A 12,020-nucleotide genomic window follows, 5' to 3' on the forward strand; every position below is an offset into this window, starting at 1 on the left:
CTCTGTGCATATAGCATCCTTTCTCTAACAAATTTTCATTGACATTCTATGCATAAGACTATTTTACTATGAAAATTAATATATTAAAGCATTCACTTATTTTATACATATTTACTGCATGCCTAATATGTCCCTAGTATTATCAAATGCTTAGGAATCCCACAATAATAAAAAATGGGTATGGTTCATTACCTCTTGGAGCTTACAGCCTGTGATAGATGAATGAATGTACATTTATAAAGAGATAGTGCCATTAAGTGTTTAATAGAGAGACTAACCTACACAGAACACATCCTGTAGGAAATAGTTATTGATATAATATATGAATTATGATCAGTAAGAGATAATAATGTGGTTGCAGTGCTGACAATAAGAGGGAGCATATGTGAGGTACGGCTGAAGAGATGAGGTGGGGACAGATAATACAGAACTAGCCCACCACTAAGTTGAGTAAATTTAAGATACCTAGAAGTATCTTTCAGGGGGCACTGGGTGGGCAGTTGATTAAGCAATCAACTCAGTTTCAGCTCAGGTTGTTATCTCATAGTTGTGGGACTGAGCCCAACAACAGGCTCTGAGCTGGATATTGAGTCTACTTGAGATTCTTTCCCTCCCTCCCCCTTGGTCCCTCCCTCTCCCCACTAACGTACATACACTCTCTCTCTTTAAAAAAAAAAAAAAAGTATCTCTCAGGATTTGTGGCATAGTACAGTAACTAACAGTATGAACTCTGGATTTGGACAACTTGACTCTGAACATCCACTTGGGCACTGAATTAGCTGTGTAAGCTTTGGCAATCAACGTCTCTAAAATAAAGCTAATATTACTACTACCTTTCCTCTGCAGGAGGGTGCAGAAGCCTTTGGTCTTGATGTACTAAGTGTGTAGTTTTGTTGTCCAATAAATCTCCAGATTTAGCAAGGTCAGATAAATACTCATAGGATTATATTACTAACAGTATCTTTAAAATTGTTATTTCCCTGATAATTTATATATTCATAATATCTAAGTCCTGGGGATAAATTTTAGTAAGAGCTTGCCCAATATGAGAGGCTATTTTGCTTTCGGTTGGAATTCACAAAGAGGATTGAGTTATTTATGGCCATAAAGAAAAACAGGATGTGATATGTATATATGGTATGTATTTATATTTTTTGTTATATAAATTGTATATGTATTATGTATATATAATACACACAATATAGTGATGTTTTATTATAGGATATATATGTAAATAAATAAAATATATATAAAACAAAACAATCTATAACACTGCTATTTGTACAAAAAAATGACTTGTATTATTGGCAAAGAATTGTGTTGCAGAATTTACAGCTAAAAGTACTTCACAAATACATGAGAACAGATGTATACAATTCAATTACAGACCACCTTTTAGGCTAAAAATAAAAATACTGGGCTCTTTACCAACTCAAACATGACTTCCATGCAGCACTACCTTAGAGTAAGTATTATGTGGCAGGGATATTCAGAGTATAGTCTGTACCCTGGCTGCCAGAAGATGAACTCTTTTTTACAGATTTGTATCTAGATAAGTAGCTGGCACGAGAATGTAAATCAGCTATATCACTAAGCACACAGTTGAATTGAGCTGACTATATTTTCTCTTTTTTCCCCCCATCCTTTCAAGACTTTTTCAATGGAGCAAGCAATGTGCTGCATTCTGGCATAGCCCTTACATCATCAGAGACCACATTCTGAACAGTAAGACAATTTATTGAGCAGTTAATGGATAATCAAATTTAATGGAGAAAACTTTACTACATACACTAAAATAGGTTCTAGGTGGTCTTCTAGCGCTCAGCGGTGAAAAAAGGGGGGAGAGAGAGAGAGAAGAGTGAGAGACGAGAGAGAAGAAAATATAAAACAAGTAGACAAAATGTGTTTTTTAAATATTAGAATGAGGAGGGTCTTCTTTAACCATAAAAAGCTACAGAAGAAATAATGAAAAAAATGACATTTGACTACTAAAAAGATTTAAAGTTCAAAAACATGAAAAAACAAGATTACATTAAGAGAACTAGAAAAATCTTTAAAATATATTTGATGAAAAAAGGATGCTCTTAGCATCAAAAGAACCCCTAAAAATTAATCTCTATTAGTTTTAGTTTCCTCATCTGTAAAAAGACGATAATCACAAAAGATAGCTACACCTTTTTATGAAATTGTAATATAGAGGAATACACAGCGTTTAGTACAATGCCTTCTAATAAAAGAAGACATTATTATTTTTATTAGGAACGTTTTGGCAATCTAAAATAAATATATCTTAAGATACTGTACAAAAATACTGTACAATTATGCAGCAAAAAGTTAACTCTGCAATTTTGGGTGGTCTAAACCTGCACATAGGTCTAGACTTTGCCCAGCTTCTGGGAGGTAATCTGTAAGCTTTAGGAATATCTTTTGTGATAAGAATGTCTTTTTTTACCTGGGGGCCCTAGGACAAACCTGATAGCTTATACTAATGATATGATCTCGGGGTAGGGCTTGGCCAGTTTGATTTCTGGAGGGGATGGACAACGAAGGTCTGCCTTGTCTGTGGTCGGTAGTGCCTCCATGACCAACATTACCATCTATTATAAACCCTGGATACCAAAGCTCAGGTTAGTTTCTTGGGTCGGCCATACTTTGTGTGTGTGTTTCACAGATCATTGTTTAGAGAATTAACTCACAGTTCGTTCTGCACCACTCCACTGGGAGAAGACAACTTTAAGTTTGTGTCATATATCCCCTGGACTCAGCCCCATATGCCTGTTCCTTTGCGGATTTTATTTATTTTTTTTTTAATTTTTTTTCCATTTTATTTATTTTTTCAGCATAACAGTATTCATTGTTTTTGCACAACACCCAGTGCTCCATGCAAAACGTGCCCTCCCCATTACCCACCACCTGTTCCCCCAAGCGGATTTTAATCTATATCCTTTCGCTATAATAAACTATCATCTGAGTAAAATGGCTTTAATGAGTTTTGTGAGTCCTGCTAACGAATTAGGGAACCTGAGGGTGGTCTTGGGGACACCCCCCAAACACAGTAATCTAACTACATCAGTATAATAAAGTGTGGCTTGAAATCAAGGTAAAACTTCTTACTTTAATAAATTATTGTTTATAAAGATCACGTAAAATATAGTGCATATGTGTACACATGTGCACTCGAAAAACTCCATCATATTCATGAACAATTTCCTAAGGTATTATTTATAAAGTTTTAGCCTCTATCACAGTAAATTAATGTTCATGAATATCAATACATTTAATACCAATAAAAACATTCTATTGTTGAAAATTTTGGTTATAAGAAAAAAGCCACACCCCCTTAACCTATTGTTTAGAAAGGAAAATAATTTTAAAAAAGAATCATAAACATTGGTATAAATCATTTATTTCCTCTTTCTTGCTATGGATACTAATCTATAATTTTGTATATTATTACATAGAAACTTTTTTATTTGGCAATTTCCCAAAGGAAAATTTGATACATTTTTACATTTAAGATTCTTTTGAAATAGTAAAATATGTTTTTTTTTTCTCTTCAATTACTCAAATTCTCACCCTTAAGCCTCGGTTTTATTACTTGGTGGCCCTTACTGACTTCCAGCCATATGTGGAGTTTCTCTGGGAAATTCTAGAAACCAAATTCAAAGTATAAACACATAAAGTATAAAAACATAAACACGCTCATCCCAAATCAATTTAGAAACATTTCATGTGTGACTATAAAGGCATTCTTTAATTGACAAGTTTAAGTGGACTCATTCTGCCATTCTTAAAATTGTGGTTCGCAGAATTTTATGATCCATTTTCTGTATAAGGAAATAAATTGGAAAAAGTTATAACCTCTCCCAAAAAGACAAAAGAAAGAAATTCGAAAAGACAAAAAATAAGAACTCAACTGATTCACTTACATAGTTAACTTAATTATATCCCTAAGTAAAAGATCTCTGTTGATTTGCGCATGTGAGCACATAGGATCCATAGATAAAATTGTCTAATATTTGTGAAAACTGCATATTTGAGAGGCTATGTGAATATGAATTGCTTTTTATTTCTTCTTACATTTTTCTTTCACTGTGCTTTATATCTTATACTGGATGACGATGATATAATTAATACAGACGACCTCTCTCCTATCTGTTCCTTCGTATGTACTTCGTTAAAGACACAATTACTCTGTTAGTGTATCCCACTTTCTACTTTGAGCAAAACAGTAGCCTCTACCTTTAAGACAAATATTGCTTACAAGGAAGGAGGATTTTTTAAAAAGTAACTAAGTAGTTCAACATATATCACATGTCCTGGTCTTAATCCATCAAGCATTACCCTACCTTTGGCACATTTCTATTGATTTTGGGTACAGCTCTATAAAAGTCAAATAAAATAATATTTTACTACCATTTTAGCCATTCCAACCTGAGTTCCTGGTCATAAACCAATGTTTCTACTACATAAAGCTCAAGTGGCCTTCCTTAAACTATATCATTTAGTTTGTTAAGTAGCTGGAGGTTCTTGACCAAGCCTTTGCATGTTAATAAATCAACTTGCATTGTAGCTGGTTCTTTTAATTTGTGTTTTTCCTACACTTTTAGAATACATCAGAGATTAAAGAAATTTATTTTACATGTACTAAAGTAAAGTAAGATTGTTTCATAAAGTGAAACTTCTACTATTTAGGTTACTTGTCTGTTTCATAAAAATATACAGAAGATTGCTTGTATACCACGCTGTTCATGCATGGCTAAAGAGTGAAAATTATATTATTAGAAAAGTAGCATTTCACTTTTAAAAATTGTGCTTAGGATGCATTTGCATTTGTGGTCTTAAAATTTTTCAATATTCACTTTTACTAAACATTGTTTAGAATAAAGATTATTTTCGGTATGTTTTATTCAAATAAGGCTCTTGGTTTTCCTTAATATGATCAAACTGGAATATCTTTAAATGATGAAAATTACATTGGAATTAATAGTCTAAATCCTATCATTCCTGGAGTGCAACACTGATCCATTATTGCAGGACATACTTTCCCTCAAGGATGATGATCTTAAAGTGTTATTTATCTTTCTGTTGTTGTTTCTTTTTTGAATAACAAATAAACACTTTGCATTCTAGAACACTCCAGACTGACTCCTGAAAGCCTGCATGGGAGAAAATGAAGTATATTTACACCTTTAAAAACAGCGACATCAAAAACCAGCCACTGTTGAAAATGTCTTATTTCTTAGAGTAGGTTATGAGCACATAGTTCTCAATTTCTGAAAACTCACTGAGCTGTATAATTCTAACCTGATCATTTTTCTATACTTCAGTTTACTTGAATAAAAAGCTTTTTTTTTTAAATCAAACACTGTTATGTCATATATAAATCTTTTTGTGAGCTTTCTTATACCAACCCAACTCCATGGCTCAGTTTACTCATTTGTCTCCAGAGTCCAAGCATATACTCCATACAAATGGAGTGATCTGGCTCTACAATATTACAATACTACAGAGCTACAGCACGTGATGAGCTGGGAAAGATGGGCCCAGTCTAAAGGGCACAGACGCTGCTCAGCTCCAAGGAATGGCTGCCATATGGGTCTGTGGGTCTAATGTTGCCAGGTCTGGAAATTTGAATTTTTATGTCAAATTTATACTTTTTAATGTTGGCAACTGATTCAAATTTTTAAACTCTACCAGCCAAACTAAATATGTTTTTGACCAAAGAGGCCGCCATAAAGAGCACCTCCCTGAGTAGGACCTCACTAAATCTGAGTCCAATTAAAATACTTCTCATATGTACTGCTGATACTGCTAGCATGCAGGGAGGGCCACAGTCAAAATTCAGTCTGACCCTACACAACTTCTACTATAGTACACTGGCTGTAAATATGAGCCTGTTCTTACATAATCTGAATCCCAGACCAACCTCATAACACAGGTATTATCCCCGTTTTACTAATGAGGGATCAAAGGCCCAAAGATAGCAGACAACTTACTATAAAAATAGAGAAGAGTATGACTTCAGTTATATGACCCAAGTTTAAATCCTTCCTCCAACACTTACTGTTTTTCACACTTTGGGAGGGCAAAGTAACCTCTCCATACTTCAGTTTTCTCCCCTTTAAGATGGGTATTCTAATGACCATACTTCCCCCAAAGATCTGAGGCTATACAAAGCACTTAGAAATGTCTTGGCACATAGTACTACATAAATGTTGCTATTACTAATTATGATTACTATTAACATTATCTATAAAATGAGATCCTTGCTTTTTGAGTTTTAAATGAACCAAACTATGTAAAGTACTTAGAATTGTTCCTGAGACACACTGTTCATTACATATTAACTGCGTGATAAGATGAAATTTCTTTCAAATACATTAGTCCAAACCATGGAGATTTATTCCTTTACTCTGTATTGGGTAATAACAAACATGCTGTTATAGGTTGGAAGTATTTTTATTTGTACTAAGTGTTTTCTTTGGACATTTGAATAATAAATAGCTCTGTAGAGTCATAATTATTGCCATGTTTATATCATTTGGAAATGTGTAGTGAAATGAATCATGTGCCATGTAATGAATGTCTTAAAGTGAATGCTAATAATGTAGTAAGATTTTTGTATCAGGAATGGTTACAGTATTCAGAAGATACTTTATAGATGATATTAACCATCTTTTTGCTTCCCTAATTTTTAAAAAACCCTAACCCTCCCAAACACATAAGATATGAATGTAGTTCAATAACTCAAATTACAAAGTTATATGCAAATATGTGGCATAGCCAGAATTTTTACTTACTTGTGACCCATTTCATGAGCAATTGTAAATGCAAGATTCAGGCCATTGTCTTCAGCAATAATACATTTTCTCTTTTCACTACACATTCCACTCAAATAAGCTATACCTAGAAAACATACACATGAATTATCATATGTCAGATTCAAATGCAAATATTTATGCTATGCATCAGTAGAAGAAATGGAAAATGATGTTTTTTTCTATTCAAATGATGTCAGTAGTAAACTATAACATCTAGCCCTTACAAATGGAATTTTAAAGGAAATTGTGTATGTATGAGTTGCTCAATAAATTCTGAATATTATTTTCAAATTCATATTTCAGATTAAATCAATTGTCCAACTCTCAGAAAGTGTGTTCTAAGAATGTATTTTATAAATACCACTTTTCACTGTTATATAAGATAACTGAATGGACACAACTTTGATAATGTAAGTAAAAAAGCAATAATTGAGTTAAATACTTTTCAATTCTTGTAAAGAACCAAGTTTCAGAGAAATACCCTGAAAGAAAATAAACTACGTACATATGGCATTCTCGAACTTAAATTGATATTTTGAGTTAACAAAATTTTGAAATTTTATTTTCTAAAATACCATTTTAATTAATATGACATAAGAACTACATGTGATATATGGAATATTGAAAAATATTTCCTTTGAAAATTTTTTGGCTAATAAGAATGTCCAACTGCAGAGTATATGATAATGAAATACTATCTAAGACAATTTCTATAAGATATTTGATCATTTGGTTTTAATCAGTGGTAAGAAAATATAAAATGATTGATATTCCTTCGTCAAAGATTTATGAACTATATTACTAATTAAGATACCTCCCTGAGTAAATATCATTTAACACCTTCCAAGTGTAAGTTTTAATGCATTTCCAAAAAACAAAGGCTATATAAAAGTGATATCTAGTATTTTTTTGAATTATTTGTATGTTCTGTAATTCTCACATCCTTATAAAATACATTTAAATTCATTATATGAAGAAATTAAGGCCTGCACAAGTGAAATGACTTGCCAAAGATCACATGACTATTCAATATTATAGAGTGAGGATTTGAAATGAACTTTGAATCCATCTAACAATTAACGTTTCTTTTCCTGCTAATTACAATTTAGTGCAGAGTGGTCCCTAGTTAAAGATGGTTAGCTGACTGCTTGTGACTCTTCTTCTCTCTTTAGAAACACAAAAAATAGTGTTATAAATTGATTACATTTAAATAAAAGAATAAATTTCCCTGCCCATGTTTTGAAAAAAAACAGAAGGTTCATGGGAGGATATGAACTGATTTAGGGGAGCCACAGCCCCAATGACAGGGGAGAAGGATTTTATGACTGTGGTAGAACCCCAGAGACTCAAGACTGAGGCACAGAAGGTTTGAACAGAAGCATTCTTCGAGGATTGAAAATGGAGTATCTGAAAGGCTCAACTAGTCATTCGAATCTTCATGCAGACTCTCAAGGCCTGGTATCTACTGGCCTAACAGGAAAACGAAGATACATTCTCTAAGCAAAATATAGTATAATCATACTATTTTAAAAACATAATTACAGGAAGAAACAGCCAAGGGATGAAATAGGTAAGGATGTCATTTTACCTCTATATGTAGAGATATTTTATTAAAAATAAAATCTAAAAACAGATGACATTATTTCCTTATGAATGGATGGAAGGTTGAATAGACAGGTGATAAGCCTTACTACTTCATTTGGCTGATTAAGACAACTGGAATTATTCTACAGTTAAATCAGGATAAGTTGGAAAGGAAAGATGAAGGTGGGGGTAAACGCAGAGGGTTAGGAAAGGGAGAAAAAAGAAAGACATATTTGTTATCTAGTTCCATTAAATAACTAATCAAATAAAAAAATCAAGAGATTCTTAAACATAATGTGAATGAATAAGAGAGCTAAGTCATGCACTTATTAATGCAACAAAATATGGAGAACAAAAATACAGGAGTAACTGAAGTTGTGTTACAGTCCAAAGGAAGAAGGAAGGAAAGAAAAATAGAAGGAATGGGTGAAGGAAGGTGAACAAAAAGTATCTCCTCATTATAAGATACTAAAATTCTCTTGTGCATTTGAAAATTTAAAAAGTTAAACTTGAGAATAAATACAAAAATACTAAATTAAGTTCAACTATAATTGGAATGCCAAAGATCATTATTTGGTACAAATTTCCCTTATGATACCCCTATATTTCAGAATTACAGTAATCTTATCACCATATGCAGATTAAAAGTCAGCTAATGTGGGTTGTCATCATGTCAGGTCTCTTTGCTGTATGGACCAGCACATATCAATTTTAGTAAGTTTTGCATTTCTTCTCCTGTACCCCTTCAAATAAATTTTTCCCACCAAAAACAGTCACCTGTTTCTAATTCTTACCTCTTCTTTATTATTCTTTCCATTCTATACATTGTATATTTTTCCATATTTTTCTATATCTTACAACACTGGATAAGATATCTTTTTTTAAAGATTTATTTATTTACTCGAGAGAGAGAGAATGGAGGGGCGGAGGAGAGGGACAGGGACAGAGAGAATCTCAAGCAGAGTCCCTGCTTAATGCAGGGCTTGATATCAAGAACCTGAGATCAGGACCTAAGCTGAAACCAAGAGTCAGACATTTAACCAACTGCGCCACCCAGGCACTCCCTGGAAGACTTTCACAGGTACCATTTGTTAAGTTAAAGAAACTACTTTCTGATACTCTTGTATGTCCAGTGAAAAAGAATGCAATGGTTAGGTGTGGTGTGGGTCAAAGGTAGATGGGAGTTAGTATTTTTTGAAAAAGAAACAAAAGTTTAGAAAACTGAGAGAAATGGGAAGGAGAGCTGATTAAGTACTGGGGAATACTTAATGTTCATGGGTCAAAAAACAGATGATTCAGCCAAGGATGGTGAGCATGAACATGGACTAGCACTAGTATGTCCAAATAAGTGATATCCAACCCAAAGGCTGAAACAGAGAAGAAAAATATTTGGATTAAATTTGGGCTGATGGGGCTCCTCGGTGGCTCAGTGGGTTAAAGCCTCTGCCTTTGGCTCAGGTTATGATCCCAGGGTCCTGGGATTGAGCCCCACTTCGGGCTCTCTGCTTGGCAGGGAGCCTGCTTCCTCCTCTCTCTCTGCCTGTGTCTCTGCCTACTTGTGATCTCTGTCTGTCAAATGAATAAATAAAATATTTTAAAAAATAATAAAAAAATAAATTTGGGCTGAGATTTTGTAGATGAGGTATAAAGGAAGAATCAAAGGACATAAGAGTTGACAGTAAATTTGAGAATGAAAGAAGGGACAGAAATTATAGGGTTGGGTAAGTGAAGAAGTAAAGTCAAATATTTGGAGAATACAATGCAGTTGTCTGGAGAATGGAGTCATCAGTGAAAAAAAAAGAGCAGATACTCTCTGAAAAAGTACTTGAGACTGTGATAAGAGACTGGGGATAAAGACATAAAATTTCAGAGATCAAGTTGCATAGTATGATTCAGTATTGCCAGGAGAGCAGAGAAAGGTAGACATCACTCAGATTGAGGTGAAAGAACTATTAAGTAGTTTTGGTTGGACTGATTATATGAACGTGAAACTGCATATGATCTCAATGAACTCAGGAAGGGGGAAAGATGACCAACATCCATGTGAAATATGGGCAAGAATCAAGGAGAACAATCCATCACAGAGACAGTTAAGGTGGTAAAGCTGAAGAGCTTCAGCTCCAAATGAAGAGTTTTCATTTGAGGATGAGAGAGTTTGACTTAGAAGCAGTAGCAGGAAGCAAGAGGAATGCAAGAGGTATAGAACTTTGATATTTCCCTAGCACCAGCCCTGTAACATAGGGGAAGAGAAAGAATGAACAGTAATCTCTTTGGGGGCCCTAGATTCCCCACTGGGCTATGGGAAATCAATGACTACTGTGTAGTCATGAAAAGAAATTTGCTGATAAAAATTATAATTTATAATATAAAAGACATATTTTATACCATAAAATATAAATTTATATACAATAAAATACAATTTAGAAATGAGTACATTTTGGCATAGAAGTATGATTACACCTAAGTATTAAAAAATCCATACCATCACATTTTCATAGAACAGAAAGACTACATAAATATGGGGGCACGTGGCTGATTCAGTCAGTGAAGATGTGACTGTACCTCAGAGTTGTGAGTGCAAGCCCCACATTGAACATATAGTTGACTTAAAACAAAAGACTGTATAATTACGATAACTTTCCCTTTTTTTTAAGATTTTTTTTTTTTATTTGTTTGACAGAAGAGAGAGACAGTGAGAGGGAACACAAGCAGAGGAAGTGGGAGAGGGAGAAGCAGGCTTCCCGCTGAGCAGGGAGCCACATGCAGGGCTCGATCCCAGGACCCAGGATCATGATCTGAGCCAGACGCTCAGTGACTGAGCCACCCAGGCAGCCATGACTGCCTGCCACCCAAGCACCTCAATGACAATAATTTTCTAATAGCAATTGTATCATGTGGAGAGATAATAAATAACTTTTCTTCCTCCTTTCCAATTTTCCAAATCCATTTAAGTGTTTACAATACTTTTATGATGAGAAGATTAAAGATATAAATATGATGATCATGTCTATGAAATTTAAGTAGTAATTAACAGATTCTCTTACAGACCAGGAAGCAATTTAACAAACATAATGACCCTCTCCTTCCCATTCTTTTTTTTCTTATGTGTAAACTCAGAGTCTTCAACTGAGGATCTGATAAATTTGAATTTCATTGTCTTACATTTGGCACACCAGGGAGATTTTCTTTAACTTGAAAGTTATGGAGTATAATTGTAACCATGGCTAATTTAAATGACTTGCATTATTCTGTTTAAAAGCCTATGCTTTCAGTTCCTTTCAAAAACTCACATGTTTCTTATTATATTAAAGGGTACAATTTAGGAGGGGAAAGGATCTAACACAGCTGTTATTTAAAGATAGATATAATACAGACTCTTTTTAAAACACTCTTTTAGTATTAAAGATTCTACAATGAAAAAGGACACCAAAAAACCCTCTAATTTCCACCTAAAGATGAATCAAGTCGTGTATGAGGCATCAACAGAATCTCCAGGTGAAAACAAAGCATACTATCCTAGAGTGTAATTTGATACCTCTTCAAGATAATCATAGACCCCTAAAACCCCACAGGAAGCATGTTATAATAATGAATGAATCAGGAAATCAGTTT

At 33.8% G+C, this 12,020-nt stretch overlaps 1 protein-coding gene across 1 annotated transcript in view; it reads right to left on the minus strand.

Moving 5' to 3' along the window:
* Window positions 1-12,020, minus strand: part of ADAMTS19 (ADAM metallopeptidase with thrombospondin type 1 motif 19) — a 261,766-nt gene that overhangs the window by 137,856 nt on the left and 111,890 nt on the right. Inside the window, exon 8 of the mRNA XM_045998860.1 lies at window positions 6,804-6,909. Coding sequence (XP_045854816.1) covers window positions 6,804-6,909 — 106 coding nt within the window. The remainder of the gene's footprint in view (window positions 1-6,803; window positions 6,910-12,020) is intronic.

The sequence above is a fragment of the Meles meles genome, chromosome 3 (assembly GCF_922984935.1).
Source record: "Meles meles chromosome 3, mMelMel3.1 paternal haplotype, whole genome shotgun sequence".
Lineage (NCBI taxonomy): Eukaryota > Metazoa > Chordata > Mammalia > Carnivora > Mustelidae > Meles > Meles meles.